General features: G+C 42.1%; 1 protein-coding gene across 5 annotated transcripts in view; it reads left to right on the forward strand.

The window, feature by feature from the left end:
• The first annotated feature begins 383 nt into the window (after positions 1 to 383).
• fbxo34 (F-box protein 34) overlaps positions 384 to 24,339 on the forward strand; it is a 29,310-nt gene continuing 5,354 nt past the window's right edge. The window contains exons 1-2 of one of the 5 annotated variants that reach the window (XM_061220631.1): positions 384 to 641; positions 16,473 to 16,668. In XM_061220631.1, coding sequence (XP_061076615.1) covers positions 16,574 to 16,668 — 95 coding nt within the window. In that variant the 5' untranslated portion in view covers positions 384 to 641; positions 16,473 to 16,573. Of the gene's footprint in view, positions 642 to 1,128; positions 1,887 to 5,753; positions 5,878 to 13,932; positions 13,953 to 16,472; positions 16,669 to 24,339 lie in introns of those variants that run through there. The other 4 variants (XM_061220640.1, XM_061220648.1, XM_061220658.1 and 1 more) reach the window with 4 other exon arrangements.

Here is a 24,339-nt window from a genome sequence, read left to right on the forward strand (position 1 = left end):
GACTTTGCTGGGGTGTGTCTGATATTTTACAAGAAATAATACAAGATTAATAAAATATAATGTCCTTTGTTACCCAAAACAGTACATGCATCTCTGTGATATTAAAATGTAAACAATTTCTGTTTATAAAGTTTATCGTATCAGTCCAAAAGATTTTGAAATATATACAATTGCAGAACAAATGAATTAATGTTCCATCACAGAAACAACAGTTAATGTCCAAGTCCACTTGTATTTAGAGAGGACTATTTTAACTGGATAATGTGTAATGTATGATCAACAGCCAAGGCTTTACAAGCGTCCATGTACTCGTGTTACGGGCGCGTTCCCTGTATATATACACGTCAGGACGCTACGCGCTATATCAAGCAGTGATACGTCGCCCCGTTGCGATTTTGGGAACAGCAGAGAACCACGACCCTACTCAGTCGAGAAGGAACAAATTGCTGCATGCAAACTACCAACAGTTAATTCTAAATGTATTAGTTGATTGTCTGAAATGTAGACAATGGCGATAACGTGGAAGGAATTGTCCTAAATGGTGAACAATCGCGCGGATTGGGACTGGGAGGTTTCTGCGAGTGTCAACCAAACATCCATTTCCGAGTTTTTGCGCAGGTCAGCCTAAACTGGGGGTTATGGTATGCTTTTATATTTCATAAGATCCTCTTATTTTCTGTCGTTTTGTAGCTAGCTATGTCCCAGTTGTTCTGAATATGTATAGCGTACCGCTGTCAATGGTCCAGTAGTTGCAAGAGAGCTGGCATTTCCAAATCGGGCATAGCTGGTGGGTAGCTGGCTAGGCGTACACGTTAGCTAGTAGCAGCTAAAAGCAAAGCTTCAACTCAGCACGACAGCCAAGGTGGTTTGCTAGCTATGCCTACCTAGCTACCTGGGCGCAGAAAAACCCGTTTCAATTGATTTAGCTAGCTAGCCTTGTTTTAGCAATTTAAGTAGGCTAGACGGGTAGCTAGCTTGTTCACCGAAAGTCACGATCGTGTTGCTGTTAACATGTATAGCTAGCCTGCTCAATTTAATTGAACTTTTAAGTAGCCTAGCTACCTAGCTGGCAATATTGTAGTCATTGCGCCGTTCCCTGGATGGAGGGACAAGTAGCTAGCTTGTTTGCTAACGTTAACTACGTTCATAGTAGGCTAGGTAATGTTCACAAACCTTGATCGAGCTCTGTTGCCCGTCGGCTTCAACTGAATAGAAACGCATTGGCATAAGTTAGATTTTGGGACATTGACTTATGTCTGTACCACAGTATAGATGCAAGTCACTACACCTTAATGCACCCACCCAAGACACAGTCGTAGTTTGCCATCTCGGACGGAAAAGTGAAACTAGTAATGGCTAACTTGCAGTGCTATCATAGCTATCGGGAGCGAAGCCGGGCATCCGATAGTGTACGTTGACCTGTAACGTTATTGCTTTGAGCGAACTGATGTCGGGTTTTCTAATTCTGTGATTGATAGTAGTTAACGATTATTTTATTTATGGTATCGGTTTAGCTAGCTGGACTCCCATATTAAGTACACTACCGACTATATCCCTGTTTTAATTACGTATTTTACGTGCACCTTGGACAGACGCGTCTTTTGCGGATTTGGCTACCTCTAACGTTTTTGACCTGTGTTAGCCAAATTGGCTTTCTCTGTCTTTAAATATTGTCGAACCTTGGTTAACGGTAATGTTAGGTAGCTAGCTGTTCAGCTAAAATGTTGTTTTCAGTTCTTTCGACGTGTACACACTCGCCAACTAGCTAGTCCAGTCTGAGGAGTTAACCGTGAAAACGTGTTGGTGCTCTCGGGACTACAACTTGGACGCATTGGAATGTGAATGTAGCTAGCTCTGTAATGCTCAAACTCCGAAAAGGAACACAAGTAAGTTCAGGTTTCGATTATTTGCAAAACTCGTGTCGGATAGCCTGTATATTTGTTTCCGATAAATTGTAATGGAAACGGTGAAATGTCTCACATGACACACGTCGATTTATTTTCGACGTGCCATACGTTCGACATGGGTGGATCAAATATTGGTGATAAAATGTATGTTACAAGCGGACATGATGTGCTTGAACTTCCGTGAAAACATTGAGTCGGATTTTGCTGTAATACCCCACGCGTTCTGCCTGAAACAAGAAAGGAACAAAAAATATTTTTTGGCAACCTGAGTTGTTGCTTCACAACATTCAGACTGGTGAATCCGGCGTGAACGTCGCTGCTCTAATTGGTCTGGTTACGTGTTTTTACTGTTCTTGCAATACAATGGGATCGTTACTTTACAGGTATATATTCGACTGCTATACTTGCTGTTAAGTATTGTTACGGGCCATAGGTACTGGAACCAACAGTTATTCTTAAACTGTTTGTTACATTAGGATTCCACGCACTTTTGTAGGGTGTCACCTGCTTCAGTAGCTTGTAGTCGTTCAGTTCATACAATAACAATAATTTATATTTTATTTTTGTTTTTATAATGGTCTACATGCCTTGTCATACATGTTCCTTTAGTCTATTTATTTTATTTTATATAATGTATTATAACTGTAGCTATTGTTTAACGGGTTGTATTCTTAAAGATCAATGTCGCACACTTCATTGCCGAAACGTTGGCAATTAAGTAACTTCATTGGAATGAAAAGTGTGCGACCTTTCTTGAGTTTTGCTCAAGTGAACACCTTTTTGAAATTTGTACCATAGTCTTTCTCCTGGTGAACTGTTAATTATATTGATGGATTATTCTAGACAGTGGCTGTTTTGAAAATGTAAACATCTGCTTGCAGGTTATTGCACATCAGATTGAACACTGTTTGTCTGGCAAATAGGCTTTACGCCAAACTTTGAACTGAAGCCCAGCTTGTGTTTAGCAAGTCCGTTGTAAGAAGGCCCTGTGTGTCATCAGATTCAGGAACTTGCATTACACCATTGTGCAGAAAGGGGGAGCTTCATAAAATCAGTTTTCAGTTTTATTGTACCTAGAAACAGAATCCTCTCTTCATTTAGACTTTACAAGGAGCTTATGGTTTGCTCATCATAGTCCAATTCAATCTAGATTGAGAATGCTGTGCTCTCCTTAGCTTGTCTTCCTGTTGAATGGGCTAGTATGAAGGAGAGACATTTACATCAAACTCCAGCGGGCCTCTCAGTCTACTCTTTTGAGGAGCCGCTATGCTGTGCGTTTCTGGCCTTGGTGCAAGCTGGAGCTGTATGATGTGGCTAATTTACTCTCCATTGGAAGCTGTATTTAAAGTATACAGGCTGTTTTCTCAAGCTAAACTTTAGGCCTACCTTTCACCCCTGCTTCCATGGCACTGTGAGCTCGGCCAGCAGTACTCATTTCTCAGCTGCAGCCCACAGCACCATGTCGGCCCGCAGTGTGGTGCTGCAGACTTCTCTTGGAAAGTGGAGCTGCCTGCCCAGGTCCACCTCCATTCTCCATTCCTGGTGTCACTAGTTGGGGTGCTGGCCTGCTGCTGGTGTTGTCTGCAGTCTCCCCCTGCCTGAGGAAATGGATGCGGTGTTGCCTCCTTGCTGGACGCTCTTGGTTCGACATGGTTTGCTGTATTCTCTCCATCATCTGCCAGCTTCCTGAGAACATGGTCATGTCTCCATCTGAACCTGCCCTGCATCATTAGGTTCTTACAACCTGACAGTGTGCTGGAGAGAGGCATTGGTAGTCCCACAGAGGCTTGTTCTGGGCCGAACCACTGATGGAGGTTTTGGGGACAGGTTGTCATAGGTCGCCCTGATGAGAATGCTGAGCCAAGCCTATTGCAGTTTCCAGACATCTGCTCAGTTGATTGTTTAACTCTCCTTCTTACTGGCTCTGGACCATTGGCTGGGTGTATCTCCCCATCCTAGACCTGCCTGACCTGTTTGGATAGGATCTGTGTGGCTTATAGCCACTTCTGTATGTTTACACTAGGACTCGGAACTGTACTGTCCTCTCAGGTCTACTTTTGCACTTGTTCTTGTGATTGATTTGCACTTTGTTGTACGTCGCTCTGGATAAGAGCGTCTGCTAAATGCCACGTAATGTAATGTAATGCTTATTTACTTTAGTTTGGAAACTGTAGGATGTGTGTGGCTACGTTCGCTATATAGTTTATACTAGCTGGAGCGATATGCGCTGCTAACATTAGCTAAAGCTACCTAACGCGAAGAGTGATGCGTAACAGCGTGCTTACAGGAGCTAAGTTGGCTAACATTAGGTAGTTCAGTCAATATAATTAATTATAGCATTAATGTTAAGGAAACTGACCTTGCAACTGCTTTGTCACTGGAGTAGCAGTCTCCCATGTCACGCGGTGGATTTCACGGAGCCCAGGGAATGTGGTGAAGGAAATTTTACTTTTCATCATCTGGTCTCGCTGTGTACTGTCCATGCCCCTGAGTTGAGCGTACATCAGTGCATTTGTTGGGCAGCTGGCAGTGACCGTCTGCTTGTGCCGTGTGTTTGTCTATAATGCTTTCGGTAAACGTTGTTACCGATGGACGGGGAAACTGCTGCGTTTGTCAGCAGGACAAGGAAACCGTCTGCAGGCACGGTGGTACATGATCTCCCTGTCCTCGTCAGTCTAACCAGGTTAAATGTTTTCCATTCCTCGGATTTTTCGCTTTTCTCGTCTACCTTCTGTTCAACTGGTTTGGTAGTCTCCTTTGCTATATTCCAGTAGTCCTGACATGTCATTCAACCTAATGTTAGCTGAGGTTGTAGTGACTTGATGTTTGAGTGAATGTATCCCATGCTTTGTTTTTGGCATGAAGGTGATATTCTGAAAACATTCACTTCTGACAGAGAAAATCCAGTGGCCCACTCGAACCTCCAGTGCTGCAGTTCTGGTGGCCAGATTGTGACTTTTAGTGGCACCAGGCCGTGCTTATTGTCGAACCCTGTTCCTCTCCTCTCGAGCTGTTGGGGTTGACATACTGCTCGGTGGACTGACACTGCAGGAAAAATAGCCAATTTAGCAATATTCTTTTTCCACCCCCTGGCTGTACAGAATCCAGAATCTCTGCACAGGTGCCATTTTGTTGTGAGGTGCTGTTGCTGGGCTCCTCTAGCACTGGTTTCAGTGCATCATTCTGCTGGGCAGACTGAAAGACCTGTTTTCCCACTTTGAGTTAGGAGCTTTGCGCTGTGTGCTGTGCAGCTTTGAGTTAGGAGCTTTGTCCTGTGTGCTGTGCAGCTTTGCGCTGAACTCTGCAGGCAGTGTGTTGACAGTGCCGGAAAGCAGCAGTTGTGGGTAGGGGTGGGGTGAAGGAGGTGCAACAGGTTTTAGCAAGTCGGTGTGTGTTTAGGTGAGTGGCACATTGTTTTGGTATTTTACTCTGGTGTCTACCAGTCTTGTCTTGCTGTGGGAAGGTTGAGAAAGGGGCGGATTCTCCGTATGTTGTATAGGAAGAACCTGCAAGACCGGGTCACCGCCACAATGTTATCGGAAAGGGACAGTCTGCTGTCCATCACCACGCCAAGGTTTCTTGCACTGGGTGATGGCGTGAGTGTGGTATCCCCGAGGGAAATGGAGAGATCCAGATGAGGAGAGGTATTAGCAGGGATGAGTATCATTTCAGTCTTGCCTGGGTTGAGCTTTAGATGGTGGTTGTCCATCCAGCTCTGGATGTCCCTCAGGCAAGCAGAGAAACGGGCTGAAACCTGCGTATCAGACGGCGGGAACGAGACGAAGAGTTGGGTATCGTCCGCGTAGCAGTGGTAGGATGGCCCATGTGCAGTGATCACAGGGCCAAGGGAGCGAGTGTAAAGAGAAAAAAGAAGCGGGCCTAGGACTGAGCCCTGGGGAACTCCTGTGGCGAGGGGCCGAGGTGTCGATACCGTACCGGCCCAGGCAACCTGGAAGGAGCGACCAGAGAGGTAGGACTCGATCCAGTCCAGGGCTGTGCCACAGATGCCCGTTGCTGACAGGGCAGACAGGAGGATGGAGTGATCCACAGTGTCGAAGGCAGCAGAGAGATCTAGAAGAATGAGGACAGAGAAGAGGGAGGCTGCTCGTGCGGCATGGAGTGACTCACTGACGGAGAGGAGCGCAGTCTGGCCCGATCTGAAGCCAGACTGATGGGGGTCTAGCAGGTTGTTGTTAGAAAAGAAAGAAGAAAGCTGAGTAGAAGCGGCTCGTTCTATAGTTTTAGAAAGGAAAGGAAGAAGAGATACCGGGCGGTAGTTCTGGATGATGGAGGGATCCAGAGTAGGCTTTTTTAGCAGCGGAGTGATGTGGGCCCTCTTGGAGGATGCCGGAAAACAGCCGGAAGACAGGGAGGAGTTGACAAGGGAGGTGACAAATGGGTGTGATAGTGTGATAGTTTGGAGAAGAGAAGAGGGGATAGGGTCAAGGGCACAGGTTGTAGGGCGGTGGGAGAGCAGGAGTTGAGAAACATCAGAGTCTGTAAGGGGGGAGAAAGTGGAAAACAAAGGGATGGGCCTAGAGGGGGGGGGGAGGGCACAGTGAGGGGGGCAGTGGTTGTAAAGGATCTGCGGATGACTGTGACCTTCTCATCGAAGAAATCAGCAAAGTCATCAGCAGCAAAGGAGGACTGAGGAGGAGGCGGCGGTGCGTTGAGGAGAGAGGAGAAAATAGAGAAAAGTTTCCGGGGGTTAGAAGCGGAGTTCTGAATTTGTGTTTGATAGTATGTCTTGTTTTCTTGGTCAGTTAATCTGAGCTCCTTGTCTTCTCTTTTACTCAGAGCTGGTGTGGTCAACTGGATGGTACAACTTTGGTTTCGGTGTTAACAATAAGTACAGTAGGTGCAGATGCTGGCAGAGCAAGATCAGAAGGCTCTTTCACAGGCCCTGTTGTGTCTTTATTATTCTTTTACTTGTGATATTCCTCTGAGTGCCTGGCAAACAAACACCTTTGTCTGCATATGGGGAAACTACAGAAGCTGTCTCAGTGTGTGCACTTTGTCTCAGGGTGTGTTCAGCACAGCCACACTGCATTCCAATCCGCAGAGTGAGAGATAAACCCGGCGCAGATGGATCTTCAGTCTCCACTAAATCTGAGGCATTAGACCAAGAAAAGCCTTTATTTCAGGTTGGTGCCCTTCGGGCCAGGAATTCTCACGGATATAGCAGAACGCACTCAAAGCCATGCAAGCTTAAAAACCCAGAGTTGAATCTCTGGAACTAGTAAAGAGTGACATTTGTACTAGTGTCTGGCACTTGTTGTGCTTACAGAGAAAGTTCTGGTCTTGGCCTGACATAGCTCAGCAGGTTGACCATTTTGGAGTCCTCACCCCAGTGCAGGCATGCGTGTCATATTTGTGAACCTCCCCCCCCCAACAAACGAGGAGTGTGGAGCAGAAGGGGGGTTTATTGACCTGCCCCTGCTATTTTTGGCTGAGGCTTCAGGACAACAGCGCCCTGCCCACTGCCAGTGGCAGCGAATCCTTCTGCGTTGCGCTGCTCCCAGCTCCTGAAGAAGCAATTATTGCGTAGGTGTGAACTTTGTGTCAGAGGTGTGAAGTCCACAATGTGTTCACTTTAGCTGGAGGAGCCATCCTCAGTTTTGGACCAGTGATTTGTGCAGAAAAGGAGGGTTTTATGGCTGGCATTTTATACAGATTGACTAGGTGCGCGGCACTGCTGATCTCTTTGCTAATGTCTGGGTGCTATGGGCAGTATACAATCAAAAGTTGAAAGCGACACAACTGGGTTTCCCATATAAATACTTGCAGGCTCAGTGAAACCTTGGGCCAGACCAAGCATAACTGGCAAGTCTACTGATGAACTTGATGCCCTTTTTAGCATATTTTGAAAAGCAGTGACAGATTTGATTTGTTTTCACCCTGTTCACAGTACAATAATCCTACTGGCATGTTCTTTATGCTCTTTGGTGTCATCAGTACTTTTGTGAAAGAATGTTGCTCTTTGGCAGTTTGCCACAGAACTGTTCACCTTTGTTCCCCCGAGTAGTTATAGTATTGATTTAAATACCTGTATGAGTATTAAGAATACGTTCTAGATTATAATCAGAAACGTTGTTTACATAAATATTAACCAAACTTCATTCATCCATTTTTTATTTCTATTATATTTAGCCTTATGATATAATTTGTCAAAATATTTTGGTTATGTTTTGAAATGGCACTTTTGTTATCATTGGTTCATGATTGCAGAGTTTATTCCAGAATGCTGTGAGTGTGGCAGATTTCATTATTATGCAGGCTGACCTGTGGGCTGGTCCTATGGCAAGGTCTGGAAGACCGTGAAAAAATTCAGGTAGAATGGCCCAAGACCTGGTGAGAAATGCTCAGAAGAACCCACTCACCACTGCAAAAGAACAAAAAAATTAAGTAGCGCACGTCTAGCTGTTCGCAGGACAACAATACAACATACTTTAAACAACAAAGATGTACATGGCAGAGTTGCCAGAAAGAACGACCTCAGCACAAAATGAAGAGTCTGAAGTGTGCAAAGGAAAACCTTGTGAAGCCTGAAGCCTTTTGAAACAATGTGCTTTGTACCAAAATTGTTCTTTTTGGGCACCACCAAAGAAGGTATGTTTGTTGAAAAATGAGTGAAGCCTGGAGGTGGATCCATTATGCTTTGGGGTTGTGTGGCAGCTGGGGACCCAGGTAATATTGTGCGAGTAGAAGGATGAATGGATTCCACCAAATATCAAGAAATTCTACTGGCTAATATTCAAAGGTCAGTCCAGATATTGAAGTTGAAGAGAGGTTGGGTATTCCAGCATACCTCAGAATCAACCGATGACTGTTTTGGAATGGCCACCATAGTCCCCAAGTTTGAATATTATTGAAAATCTGTGGTGAGATCTCAAACATTTTGTACATGCAAGGAGGCAGAAGAATATTTGGAGTTCTTCTGCCAGGAAGAATGGGGGGAAAATTCCGAAAGCCCGAGGAGTAGTAAAGTACTAACTGACAGAGTTCCCAAACCTTTGTACAGGGCCTTTTTCCTTTTTTATTTATTTATTTATTTATTTATTTTTAATCATTTTGAAACTGTAAAAGTTTTAAATGAGTAATCAAACTTATCTAAATGATCAAAAATATACTAACTGATCTAAGATGATCTAATGTGTATAAATGTTGCCTGGGCTAATAAAAAATGTTGTGAAATTATATGAAACTCCAGGAAGTGTTAAGAAGTATTGGTTGACTGCTTTGGGTAAGATGGGTAGCCACTTGCCATCTTTTCTCAACTGAATTAATAATCAGGTGAATGTGTTCAAATATTGCTGTTCATTACACATTTAACTCTAACAATGTGTATGTCATGGCTTCCTTTCCTGCCTTCTGTACAGGATACCAGCGCAGCCCTGTATCCAGTGACTCATGGTGGGACGCTTTTTGATTTGAGCTGACTTTAGATTTGGGCAGCATTAAGAGATTGTGTTCAGGAGTTTGGGACTGCCAGTGAAGCCGCCACCATCCCTGTAGTCTAGTTGACTCCCTATAGTTTAGTGCTTTTTGACTAGGCATTCCCATTCCATCTGTTTCTTTGTGCCACATGCGCCAGGTGCTAGTGCAGACATTTTGCTTTGATATTTCAGTTCAGAAATGTGAACACATACATTTTAAAAATCGTTCAATAGTTAAACATGCTTGAACAAACATTTATTGATTGGAATCATGACATTTCTGCGCTTCTCTAAAGTGTAAGCACCACACCTGCCCCAGAGTTACTAGCCCAATTATTGTAGAGGTTTTTCATAAAATTACAGAAATTGTTGGTATGGCTAGAAATTTGATTAAAAGTATTGTTTCTGATGGAAACACCAGAAAATTGACAGCATTGACATTTTATTCTGAATCAAATGAAATTTTCAACTGTCAATAGAAAACATAATCGCTGATCCTGATACCAAAATATATCATCTGTTTAGTATTCACTATATAACTATGGCAGTCCTTCAAGTACTGGAACAATTCTGTGATGGCATGAGCAACAGGACATCTGAATTGGAGGGCAAGTTAATGTTAGTTTATAGTTCGGCTTCTGATAATAGTTATGAGGCTAGCTATAGCAGCAGTTTAAGAAGTAGTCTTGTTGGCCAAGTTAGCTAGCAAACTCTAGTTAGCTTTGCATCAGCGGTAACGTTACAGTATAAAATAGTGTGACGACTGAAGACGGTCATCGGAAATGAATTATCGCATTAATGCCATGCGTAAGGTAATGAAAAGCAGCTTTTAAGTGGTTGTGTTGACACAGGCTTCTGTCTTTTTTTGCTCTGCTTTGGAGCCAGAATGCAGGGAAAAGATGCTGCCTTGTTCTAATGCAGAAATGCCAAGGTATTTTATTTATTTATTTATTTTTACACACCAATCACCCTTTGGCGAGATTTGAAAAGCAAGTGCTTAATTTCAGTGAAAAATCGTAAATGAGATGTCGCTCATATTATTTATCGTTTGTAATCCCACTAATCCTGCTATTTAATCCTGCTTCTGTGACAAGTGTCAAAGTTGATGTCGTTGCTAGGAAACAGAAGCTCTCAAGGTCCAATCTCCAATCAGTTGTAAAACAAGTCCAGGAAGTGAAAAGATCCCACGACAGCAAAGTCTGCAGAAAATTTGACTTTATTGTAGCACACGTGCACAATAGGCAGTTCAAATCCTCAGATTTCCAACCTTGAATAATAGACAAAACTCTCTTTTTATGCACAATCCTTATCTCAGTACAACCAATAGCTTTCTTAAAAGCCATCATATGACTTGGCTATGTTGCAGATATTTACTTTTCAGTCCTAAAACCATTGTGGCGAATTTCCCCCTCGATTCCCAAAACAAAGAAGGATCTTTTTACATACATCTTGTGCTATAGGCTGTGTCTTCTAATAAAATTAAATCTTTAACATGAAAAACATATGAAACACGGTGCTCTTCACTATATAGTGTTTTCCAGAACTTTCTATGACCTATAGATCAGTTTTGGTGATTTCCACCTCATATTAATCATTTTACTTAACTTTGGATTACATGTGGGTCACCTATGCATTTCTAACAACAATATTCATCAGTAAAAAGTCATAAAGAGTATACAGATGTACTGAGCACCAGTCAAATCAAAATCATAGAAATTATATGATAGACATCAATGAAAAATAAAAGTAAGTCATAGAAAGTATAGATAAACTGAACAGCAGTGACATCATAGAAGATATACATTAATCATCAAGGAAATCATGGAATATATATTCCTACACATCTAATCACTACTTTCTTCTAAGTGACTAAACGTAATTCTTTAATCTTGCAGTCTTTGCTCTCTTTTCGACAGTGTACACTGTGGTTTCTTGCGTTTTCATAAGCTTGGTTATAAAAAAGTTCTAGGTTCATTCAATTTAATAAAAACAGCATACATATGATACATTGATTATATGTTGTGTATACATATATATATATATATATACACATATATATATAGCATACATTTTCGAGAGCGTTGAAGGAACCAGCTTGTTCATTAGTGCAGAGCCTGATTTTGATTTGTACTTTTTGGGGGGGGGGGGGGTCTCCTGCTCTGTGAATTTTCCCTACATTGACTACCACCGGAATTTTGTGTAGGCCTAATTGTTAGTCACCCCTGCTGTGTCCCATGCCTCCACTGATGACCTCCAAACCTATTAAACTTATGGGATTCTTTAATTTTGTAATTTACAAAGTGATTATCATAACAACATTCTTTTTTCTCCCTTTGCTTTGCAAGTCAATTTATTTAGGACCCTGCCATCTTTGGCCTCAATTGTTAACGGTTTGTTTTGTTGGTGTAACCTCCCTGAATACATTGGGCAAAGTCATTAGGAGCCACCCTCTCTGATTTGTTTTAGCGCTGAAATGTTCTCTGGGGCAATGCGCTCTCTGGGTAGTGTCTGTGGAAGTGTTAATTGTTTGACAGTGGTGCATTGTCATTATTATCAAGCATTGATAGTGATAAGGGCCCAGATCGGCGAGTGCTGCCTCCTAGCACTCTGGCTGTTGATCGGATTAGCTGGAGGAATGTCCAACTTCTGTTGATGGATGTGTGCTTCAAAATAGGTGTTTTTTTGTTTGTTTTTTTAAATGGAAAAGAGTGAAAGCGCAGGGTAAAATACACTATCCTATAAATGCAGTTATTCAGTGTTTTTTTTTTTTTTTTTAAGATTACAATGGTTGCTCACCCACACATGAACCACAACAAAATAAATACTCCTGATCCTTTCAGCCAGTTTCTTTTGGTGTCTGGCATTGTTTATTCATCTTAATATTCACACAGCTGTTGGTAGCATTGTGAGTTTCAAAGAGAATGCTTAATTGAAATAGTCAAACAATCAGTCGTTCTCTAGCTTGCTCAACATTAATAAGTTCCAAAATCAATTTTGTTTTTTACATTTGCCTGTGTGACAAGAATTTGTTTTGGTCTAAATGCCAATGTTGTAGCTTTTTTCATCTGGCTAACTTCTCCCTGTTTCTAACAAATGCCATAATACAATTATGAACAGCATACATGTATTGTGTTATTGGGGAGTTGGCATATTATGGTAAAAGATTTTTGAATGTCTTGTCTTCCAAAGATGCCGCATTACATGGACTGTTCGGAGTCACTCAAGTTAATACCAGAACTTGTGTAACCAATACCACAGCTGCTGCCATGGAGGTGATCCAGGTTGCCTGTCTGGTGAGACGCAACCCTGTCAGCTGGCTGTCTAAACCCAATACTTCTCCCTTGAGCAATACTCTCCCCGCCCCCAAAATACATTGGCTCTCTAAAAGTGTGCTTGTTCTCATACTTCTTTGGTTAGAAGGTTCTGGAGAGCTGTGTCCTGTGTTTGGGCCAGCTGTTTGTGGGATTCCTTGGCCTTCAGAGGTTAGGTTTGCATACTCCTCTGGCCTGTGTGAAACTGAGCTGTGCATATTCTTGTTTGGAAGGCTATCCTGATTTATGGGAGGGTGTTATAATGCCATTGGGAGGTGCTGTAGAAAGCTCAGCTTGCACAGTGATGACTCAAAGTCTGTGGAGGTGCCATAAAAACTCTTTGCTTTTGGAAACAAGATTTGGAGTTCAGGTAGAGGAAGCTGTCTGTGGAAGGGGGAGGGCCCTGATGGGAGATGCATAAGTAAAACCATGAAAGCAGTTGAGGTTTGGGGCCCCTCCTTTGGGCAGTGTTGTCCTTCTCATTGCGATGTGCAAGAACTGGAGACCACTTCTGCTTACCGGCGCCATTGATCCCTATTGGAGCTGCTTAGTGGCATCTGAAGCCAGTTCATGGAGTTGGTAGTCTTTTTGACTGTGTGGCTTTTAATTTTTATTATTATTTTTATTTTTTTTGCCATGTGCCCTGGCTATCTAAAATGTGAAGGGATGAACAGCCTGTAGAGTAATTGGTTCAGTGTGAAGAAATATTAGATTTTAAAATTACTGTTCAAAATGTGTCATTTTGTGAGCTTCAGGGTGAATGTCGACCTCTGCTCCCCTGGTCCTTCCTTTTTTCGCTGCACATTGCTGACCCAGAATGCAGCAGAAGCCACAGACACTGGAGTCTGGGCTCAGTCTTCCCAGCCCTCTACATTTGTATGGGACTAAACCGAGTGAGTAGGAGGGAGGGGCTGTCGCTGCCTCTGCCGCCATTCCGACCTATTGATTATCTCTGCCATATATAGCCATATGAGGTCCCCGAGTTCTCATTGGCCGGCTGGGAGACTTCCTTCCTTTTATTTCTGCACTGCTGCCTGAAGGCGTGCACGTGTCTGTAATCAGATGCCTGTGCTTGCCAGTCAGCCAGCACCAGCTGTTTAGGTGAAGCTTCTGAGGTGTCCAGCGGACCAGTTTGACCACGTGTGTGTGCAGTGCTGTTAAGCTCACATCAACACCCAAACGAACGCACGCATACACGCGCGTTCTTGCACAGCTGTTGCATGCCGCCACGTGTGCAAAATGGAACCTTCATCAGCTGAGCACCTTCCCATTTTCGGAATGAGGAAGACGTTTGTATTGTAAGTACCTCAGTTGAGCTTAATTGGGTTTTGCAGTCTCAATCCTGGTTTGTGTAGCATTATGTTTTTGATGACCCCGTGTTTGGATGCTAGAGTGATTTTTGTTGTCCCAGTCCTGGTTTGGATGGTATGGAAATTGATGTCCCAGTCTTTGGAAAGTATGGCAATTTTTATGTCCCATCCTGGTTTGTATAGTATGTTGATTTTGATGTTCTGGTCTTGATTTGATTTGTATGCAGTTTTTCCCTGGTTCTACAGATACAAAACAAATATTGCATTTCTTTCATCATGAGCTGTGAAATTACATTTATTGAACTATTACTTCAACACTGATATCAAATCCACGTCAACACTTGTTAGTTTAGCAAAATGACAAGCATTTTGGACTTGTTTTCCTAACAGAAGCTTAGAGATGTTCTGCAAGTCCCTTTCTAACTCATTCCTGAAACAAAAGATGGAGAAAATCAACTGTCGTTTAATGTAAATACTTTAGTTCAATGGGCCTCAGCAAAAACCTAAAGGAGTAGATGGTAGCAGACATATATTGGTTTTAAAATCTTTTCAACAGTACAAACCATCCTCCCATTTCACAATTAAAAGAAGAATTAAAAGTAGAGGTGTCAGCTCTGTATAGTTAACCGATCAATCCAACCTTGTGAATTGAGCTAATATAACTGATTGGCATGAGCAAGAACTAGCGCACACGTTGTCACCAGAATGGCCCACAGCTCTTATCCATCTGAAATTAAGGTTGGAGGCTGTAAGCCATATTAGTTGGAAGGGCCAGCAAATGGCCAGCAATGTACTGATAATGTTATGGCAGTGCATGATGGGTTGAGGACTGTTAGGCGGTGCGTGTTTGAGTAATTAGGTAATGCCTCCATCTCTTGTCCATCCATACCCCCTTGCCCTCTCCCTGGCAGACTCGGAGTGGGGGACTGTCTGGGTGTGCTTGCTGTGCTTTCGCTGTAGTGAATGTGCATGTATGGGGGGCAGCGGTTGAAGGGGTAGCCTTCCCCCTCTTCTGTTGGCTGCTATTCCCAAAAAACGCTTTTGTTCAGGCTTATCTGGTTTTCATGGCTGACATGATGCTTTGAAAACAAACTGGTGCCTCGTTGTTCCCAGGGAGGGTAGAGTGAGAGAGAGTGAGAGGAAAGCGCCGGCTTCTCCTCTCACTGTTTGCCCCGAGTCACACTTTCACCATGTATGCATTCTTGGTTTTTGTTGGGATTCCGTTGGTCCGGGGCCAGCTGAAATTCAGGCCTACCTTTTGTTCCGGTGCTCTGTAATGCTTTTGTTTGCAGAGTCTAATCATGGCTGCCAGCATCCATGTGGTATTGGAGGCCGGACCCTTTTTGCAGGTTTATGTTCAGTAACCGCAACCAAACCAAACAGACCCCGCCAACCCTACTTAGCCAATAGGTTTTGGAGCTTGAAACTTATCTGGACACGGCTTGCTCTTCATACCAACAGTGTCAGATCCCCTATTTGTCATGTTTGGAGGCTGCTGTATTTGTATGGGTTTGATGCTGGATTGATGATGTTCTCACACCGTGTTTTGCTGTTGAAATTAGATTGCCATTAACTTCTGTAGCCTAAATTTGGGGAGAAGGGACAGGACGCACTGTGCATCTGACAGAGTTTGAATATGGGCCAGACATTGTGGGGGACAGATGAGGCTTTTTCAGATATTGGGGGGATGTGTCCCCCGTGTAAGTGATGCCGATGTTTACATGGAGGGTTGAGGTTATAGGGCCCTGGAGCTGGGTTGACTGAATGTTTTGTGTAAATGTATTCTTTTTTTAAATAATACATCGAATTTCCCCCCTCAGATTATGATTTTCTCTGTGTTCCTCCTTGCAGGAACAGGAAAATGAACAGGAACGGGATTCAGGCCGATGTTGTCATACTCTTATTAATGATCATATGATGCGGAACAGTGCGTTGCCTACATTCAAATGCTATGGTGGCAGTGTTGCATAATGGTTAGGGAACTGCTTGCAAGCATAATTCTCAGGTGGGGCCACTGCTGTTGTACCCTTTTGCAATAACGTGATTTGCTTCAGTAAAATGTCCAGCTGTATAAATGACTTGCACAGCTTATCGCACTTGTATAATGAATTCATAGGAGCATCTGTGAAAAGGCTACTTTTGAACCTGATTTGATTCATACTAGCAAAAGCAAAAGGTTAAATAAATGAACAGTGACACATGAGCCAATAGTGGCTGGGATTCTCATAGGGCAATTTCATAATTGAATGGCCTCACCAAGGGAGGGAGGCAGGATTTCCCTAGTCTCATTAGGCAGTTGTTGCCTGTATTCGGTCTGCAGTGGCTGTATTGTTATAGCTGGTAGACTGCAGTAGCTGTCTGTTGCTCTTTTGAAGAAGATGAACTCTACTGTATCGAACTTGGTAACCTGAAGTGTAATTGCTGTTACTGCCTTTTGCATGTTCAAACACTAAGCTACTTGGAAGGGTTTCCACTAAGGGATTTTTGTTTGCCATCCCCACACTCCAGGTAGTGTCCTGAGGCGTGAGGTCATCTGATCCTAGCCTGAGGGGCGGAGCCTCAGAAAGAGCAGGACAGAGGAAGGCAGTCACACCGAGGGGAGGAACCTGATGCCTGGGAGATGTGAATATATAATGAGTTCCTGCAGACCAGCCCCCTACAGGGAACCACGGAAACCACCCTCCACAATTCACCCCGCCTGGAGGTAAGCTCTGATCCTCCTTTACGCTCACAGGTCAAAGTCCTGTCTCATGCTAGCATGTGCTTTTTTTTTTATTTTTTATTTTTTTTTAAACACCACCAGCTTGAGGGTACAGTTCTGCCACTTTTTTCACATGTTTGTTGAGGTCTATGCCTTAGGCCTGCAAAGGAAGGGTGCGTCTGTTCATTTTCCTTTTAGAAAATTGAACCGGTGGTTTGAGCGTGTATAATTTTTATTTTCTTTTATAAAACTGACATTTTGATTGCACTGGGATGATTTGTCCAGCTGTCTTTTCTTTGGTTCTCTAGCAGTCCTGACTCCTGTAGGATTGCAGGGTGGGTTGCTGCTTTCAATCTCCTGCCGGTCCTGGCTGACAGCCTCTGACTCTTTAATTGAAGTGGTTATTTGGACGGGACGCATATTCCTGCTGTATTTCAGTAGCTGGCTCAGGGGCCTAACACCAGTGGGGCACAGCGCACCCTTCCAGCTATTTACTATTAGAGTGGATACTCTGTCTGACCACTACAGCGATGAGTATGTCGAGAATGTCAAACGGGCCTGTGTTGTATTGACATTAACATGGTTTGCAGTCTGAAGACAGTGTAATGTCTGTGGACTGGGTTATGCACAGCCTGTACCAGAATCATATGGACGACAGGATTACTGAAGTCATAATTAATTCCAGCTTTGTTGTGCTTGTTTTGGAGGAGGGTGGGGTCTGGAAGCTGGGAGTGCTTCCAGGAACAATCTCATTTTAGAGGCACACTAAACTTCAGGCTTAACTCCTGAACACTGTTTACAAGGAAAGCCGGCATGTTCCCCACACTGCCCAAAAAGTATATGTGTTGAATGGGAGTGTGCTCAGTTTGGGCCCGCTCTGCTGTACCCCCCACCCCCCCTCTCAACAAGTTCTTCAGGGCTTAGGCTGGGTCAAACAGACACGTGTATGTGTTCGTGATATCAGGGAAGTGTTTGTGTGATCACCTTCCCTATTAAGGGAGTAGAGCCTCCTGCCACTGTCTTTGCTTTAGGCTGCTTTGGCAGGACACTGGCTGCTCTACTGCTTCAGAAAATAGTTAAATGGCAGTTCATCCAATGAAGTACATTTCCACTTGGGTGGAGTAGTATCTGGGATGTGATAAATCAACAGTTTTTGTAAACATACAGTTTACCATTTTGTAAATGGTAAACCATGTAATCGATAGTGCTTATGACCACCAAGTGCCTATCTTTTGGGGGGGGGGGGGGGGGGGGGATTGAATAAAAAAAATAAAAAAAAACATTTTCTATTTAAACTTTATATTGGGCCATCTAAATTTAAATGTCAACATTAAGTCTGACTATTTGCAAATTTACATTACATTATGTCGAGCAGTCTGTTGTTAGTGGTGTAAGTTACGTCCGGGCATGTTGTTCCTTCGCGTTTTTAAAATGCATCTGTTAAAAACATAATTCTTCATGTTTTCATCCCTCTTCCTTATGTCTTGATTGGATGCTTTTCATGCCAATCTGCTGCTGTTGAGAACTTTGTTACAGACAGGGTTGTGTACTCAAAATTCCGTGGTCAGGTAAATTTCCTATATTTACGTTATAAAACAAAACATAGTGATGACACGATAAACCTGGTCTATTTTAATAGCTGACTGGTCTAATAATTTAATGATTTTACTTTTATGCCAGTACAGGTTTTTATGTCACCGTAAACTTTGCCAATGCATTTGATTTTACATGGCGCAGGGCAATCGGGGTGGTGACACAATTAATTGGGTCCATTTAATGCAGGGATTTTTTGCTTTCAGCAACCCAATGGGTAATGATAAGCTACAGCTAAGGATTTTTCTTTTATGCCAACAATTGTACTTGAATGTTTAAACTACACTGTAACACATAGCTCTGGCCAACATTACATGTATAGAAAAAAATAAGAATAATCTTTGACAGTGATTTCACTTAAGTAGACTCAAAAAAATAAAAATAATAATTGTTGGATTTAATATCTTTATGAGCAGTCAGTTATAGCCTTTATGTGACTTTCAGCTTGCCTACTTGGTAATATTATTGTTGACATTAGCTCAGGCAGTAAGAGTAGTCATCTGGCAGTTGGAGGGTTGCTGGTTCGTGTTGAAGTGTCCCTGAGCAAGACACCTAACCCCCAACTGCTCCTGACGAGCTGGTCGGTGCCTTGCATGGCTGCCAATTGCCGTTGGTGTGTGTGTGTGTATGAATGAGTGAATGAGAAGCATCAATTGTACAGCGCGTTGGATAAAGGCGCTAAATAAATGCCAACCATTTACCATTTACCATTAATATTGCATGCAGCATTTGTCCAATGAAGCGTCAATTAAACGCAGTCCTCTTTGAACCTAAAGGAGCACGGTCACACTTTTTTCAGTTGAGCTTATTTGGATTAAATGCTTAAATTATGTGTGTAGGCATTTGTGTAAAAATTCTCAAAACAAATGGCTTGCTCGGGGGTGGAGATTGGGTGCCCATTACCTTCTGGGAAACGCACGCTGGAGAGTCAAGCCAACCGTGATGTCACTGGACGTGTTTGTTTTGAGAAGTTTTGCCCAATATCTAGGAAATGCCTATACTGATGGTGATTTTAAAAATGCCTGCACACATAATTTAAGCATTTAATCCAAATAAGCTCAACTGAAAAAAGAGATCCTTTAAGAAACACCATACAATAAGCCATAAGTAAACCACAGATACAGATACTGCTGCATTCAGTTCCCAGTGGTGTTTGTGTTCTTAACCACCTGAAATGGCCAAAGATTGCTGGCTATAACTAGCTTGTCTATTGCTAGTTTGGAACAGCCTGACCGGAAGTTATTGGCAGCCAAAATCTTTCTTTCAATTGTCTGACCAGTTTGTTCATTTTTTCACTGGTGGAGAAAGCACATTTATTTTAAACTGAGCTTACCATTTCAGCTTCAGAAAAAAATAATCTGTTATCGGTAAATCATTTTTTTTGCAAACATTTACAACACCGCTTTGGTTAAATGTTTAACCATAAACCATCCAGATAGTTTTGCAGAAATGTGTTTTTGAAATATTTGCTGTTTAGTAAAGCAGACTATACAGGTCCTTCGTCCTGTGCCCTTCAAAGCGCCAAAAGTGCGTGCATCTCTTTCCAAATGTAATAACAAGGAGATATTAACAGGTTGTAATTTGTTGTAGAAATTACACCAGCTAATTCCCCTAATATGAATTTTGAATCTGCTATGTGCTTTAGTCCTTTCAGTATTAAGTGACTTTCATCTGTGCAGGAACACAATGATTAGCGGGAGCTTTGACTGGAAGCTCTGGACAGCTCTGATGCCAATCAGCATATTCACCTGTCCTGGGCTCCATATAATTAGAGCTGCCAGAATTCAACCTTTATTTTTGCAAGCAATATTGTGCTTTATTTTCGCCAGCAATATACCTGCAATTATATTCTAAATGTAATTTGAAATTGCAGCTGTGAAACCTATTAATTTCTGGAGCAGTCCACATTTCCAGACCTTGTCATTACTCTCACAGCATAGTTAGTGGATTGAATTCAATAATTTATTCTGTTCTGCTTAGTGTTATGTAATAATTTTTAAAGAAACCTATGTGAACTGCTCCACACAGGTTCATTCCCCTTACTGACCGTTTTGCAGCACCTGAAAAATTGATTTGGTAAGAAAGGCATTACAGGAGCACTGCAATAGCATTTTGGTGCCATTTGTAGTCTGCTTAGGCTTGTGTAAGTGATATGCCCATGTATTCATATTACAGTAAATATTAGCATTACGCAGGTAATAAATTAGTGTATTGTACCTAGCTGAATTTATGTGACCATCCCATTTTCCTCCATTTGATATATGCTGAAATGATCTCTTGGTGAAATATTTTTTACTGTGTACCAAAGTGAAGCACAGTCTAATACAATGCTTGGTATTTTTTAAAGACTCGGTGTTCATACTTGTCCCTCACACCCTCCCCTAAGGCCTTATCCCCTGTTCTGTGTGAACGTCAGAGATGGGTGTATTCTCATTTCAGTACACTTACAAAGACTAAAGCAAAAATGTTTTCCACAAGTGGAGGAGACTGAGTGGTATTTTTATCCATTTTATTGCTGTTCAGAAACTATTAGCTGACATGATCTTGCATTAGCTAACTAGTATGACTAGATTAACATCGTGGGTTAACATTACAAACATTCAAAGGCCCCTGCTTATTTCAAGCTTCATTAAATGCTTGGTTGTTTGCGTTGCTTTAACTTAACTTTAATTTAAGCTGGTAAAATATAAAATCAGGCAAATATTGGACATTTTCCCAACCACGGAATTGAGTACACAACCCTGTCTGTAACAAAGTTCTGAACAGCAGCAGATTGGATGCATTTCATGCCAATCAAGTTTGACAATCAAGAAAAATGAAACCATGACTGTCACATTTGCCCCCAAAAAAATATGCATGGACAAAACGAGCAAGTTGGATTTGGCTCCAGTTCGGATGTGGATTCTGGATTTCAATCAAAGCAGCCATTCCTCTTTGATACAGTATTTGCATAAACATTCCCTGCAACATATATTTTCCTGTTCGGTGGGTGTTCTTGAACAATTGCCGCAGATGCAGCTGTTGAGATTCATGGATGAATCGATTACTCGCATAATTTTAACAAATGCGGGCTTGATTTAGACTATTTTCATGGAGCATTTTTAAGTATTGCCTACAATAGTAAGTGCTTGGACATTAATTCAATGCCCTTTACAATTTGTATAATAATGTGTATAAAAGCATTTGGGCAATTCTTGCAGGGCCCATGGTTCTTGAACCAGCTCCTTTTTCTCCTCCCTGCCTTCAGCTTGGATGTGGCTTAAATAAATCCATCAACGGTTTAATGCTTTCTAGGTAATTTAAAGGTTGTTCATTTTTAAAGCAGCATTTCTGTGGACGAGATGGGATGGCACTCGTCTTTCCTGGTCGGGTAACCAATCGAGGCAGAGCATGTGGGGGTAAAACATGCACACCAAAAAGCCTGTTTCACTCAAAGTCACTGGATGTTTTTTTTTGCTTGTTTGTTTTTTTTTTTTTCCTTTTCTCTCCATGTTTGGAAAAATACCTTATGTACATGTTTGGTAGACCTTGTAAAATTAAGTAAGTGAGGGGGCTTCACTGGTGTTTTTCTAGCATAAAAATGTACCTAGGTAACACGGCCAGTTCTAAATTCTTTCTTTCTGTAATCACTACAGATGTTTTGACCAAGTCTACCAAAGGTAAAATTTTTGCTCATGCATGCCCAGTTCTGGTAAAGCTAGAACTGCGCAATATAGATTAATCATTACATTTATATAGCGCTTTTCTAGACTCTCAAAGCTCTTGCAGTGATGAGGAGGAAACGCGCCTCAACCACTACCAATGTGTAGCGCTTACCTGGGTGATGCAACGGGTGCCAATTTGCGCCAGAACACTCATCGTACACCAGCTGAGGTATTCTTCAGCTGTGTCGGAGGTGCTAAGCTGTAAAATGACAATACAACAAAAAGTTTGGCCATAATGGAATACAGGCCTTTGCCTTATCACTACAGCAGAGTGCCTCTGACCGTTTTTTTTTGGAATTGTAGCCTGTTGCAAGGTTATGCAAGTAGGGGACTTTTCCAGAATCTCTCTTATTGATGTCCAGCCCATTATGAGCCTTTGAGTTTTACGGCCATGAGTATTGCACAAGTAGCATTCCCAACCCATCTGTCGTTCCCCTGTAAAATAACAATTTTAATGCGGTTGTGCAAAGAGATTTGTAAACTTAATTCAGTAAATATAATTGAAGGCAATTCCTTTGGTGACCACAGATGTTGTCTTTTGTTCTTTGTTCTGGGAACCCATTGTGTATGCTGGTATTTGTCACAACCAATCTATCTATCATAAGGTTGATATAGTTTTTCCCATATTTTAATGCAATGCACATGTGGCTTGTTTCCATTGATTCCATTTTAACCTGAATTGCAATCTGAATCCCTCTCGGATTACTGTAGTCATTGGATTTTTGCAATCACCTTATCAGTGATCAATTGATTATTTCAATTGACATAATACACCAGGTGAGAGGAAGGAATGTCGAACACAAATTCTGATTGTTTATTTTGTATAGTTTGCAACAAGTGAATACAGACACAATCCCAGTAGATCACAGTTTAAATCTGTAAATGCAGCTCTAAAGTAAACCTGGAGGGATCTTCTGTCACTAAGGGGGAGGAGGTAAAAATGTGCTACTGGCCATATGCACTTTTGAGTGCAAGCATTCCACCTGCTTTTTTTTGGACAACTGTATTCAAGAAGTGGCAGGGATATTCCTTCAGCTAAATGGCTTTGACAGAACTACATTCTGCAGGCTGCTGACTTAAACAAAAAAGACAAAGAAGCTGGTCAGGTCAGCTGCCCGCATGTTTTACTTGTTTTTCCAAAGAAAATAATTTGCATCTGATATGAGTTGCTCTTGCGACACTGTGTGCCTTGATGTTGTAAGCTATGACATGAAACTACATAACTGCATTTTGTCCTGGATAATACGAGTTATGCATTGAAAACATAGTGAAGGCTTGACACCAAATGCAGTAACATGTAGTGCTCACATTGTGGCATTTAAGATGGAAATTTCCCAAAAGTTGACTAATGGGATTAGTCAAAAATCTAAAGATATCAAGTATTGTCCAAGCTAAAATGTGCTTCTAAAGCAAGTTCAGGCTTCACAGTAAAACTTGACAACACAGCTGTTTTGCACAATTTCAATTAATTGTGAGTACTAAAAGATTGTTGGTGCCAGATGGCTGTAACTGCCGATCTGCTGGGATTTTCACACACTAGTCTCTTGAGTTTACGCAGAATGTTGTGAAAAAAAGAAAACATTCAGGGAGCGGCAGTTGTGTGGATGGAAACGCCTTGTTGATGACAGGTCAACAGAGAACAGGCAGACTGGTTATCTGAGCTACTGTAGCCTTTCTGTCTGCTCGAACCACTCTGTACAATTGCGGTGAGCAGAAAGGCGTCTCCGAATACACAACACGTCAAACCAGGCTGGTGGTGTAATGGTGTGGGGAATGTTTTCTTGGCATACTTAATACCAATTAATCATGCTTGAATGCCACAGCCTATTTCAGTATTGTTGCTGACCATGTGCATCCCATGTGTACCCATCTTTTTAATGGCTACTTCCAGCTTAATTGAGTTCAGTCACCGGATCGGACTCCAATAGAACTCCTTTGGGATGTGGTAGAACCGGAGATTCGCAGTATGAATCTGCAGAAATTGCATGATGCCTCATGTCAACATGGAGCAGAATCTCAAAGGAATGTTAAACATCTTGTGGAATCCATGCCAAGAAGAGTTGTGCGGCTCTGCCGAGTATTGGTGTAGTGTTCCTAATAAAGTGCTCAGTGAATGAGAATTCACAAGAACTTGTCCTAGCACCATGACTGGAAATATTTTTAAAAGTTGAAGAGTCATACACTGACATTCCTGAATTCTGACAAAAGGTTTTACACAAAACATTTATAGTTTTTATTCAAGTCTACTAGTGTTTTATGCATTATAGCTGGGTAAATTGATGCTCTTATTTTTAAAGGCTTGATTGTGGCTTCCAAAGGCCTGTTCATTTTTGTTGCCTTGGTTATGTAATGCCAAATGCAAATGACCTGTGTTACT

The sequence above is a fragment of the Conger conger genome, chromosome 1, assembly GCF_963514075.1.
Source record: "Conger conger chromosome 1, fConCon1.1, whole genome shotgun sequence".
NCBI lineage: Eukaryota > Metazoa > Chordata > Actinopteri > Anguilliformes > Congridae > Conger > Conger conger.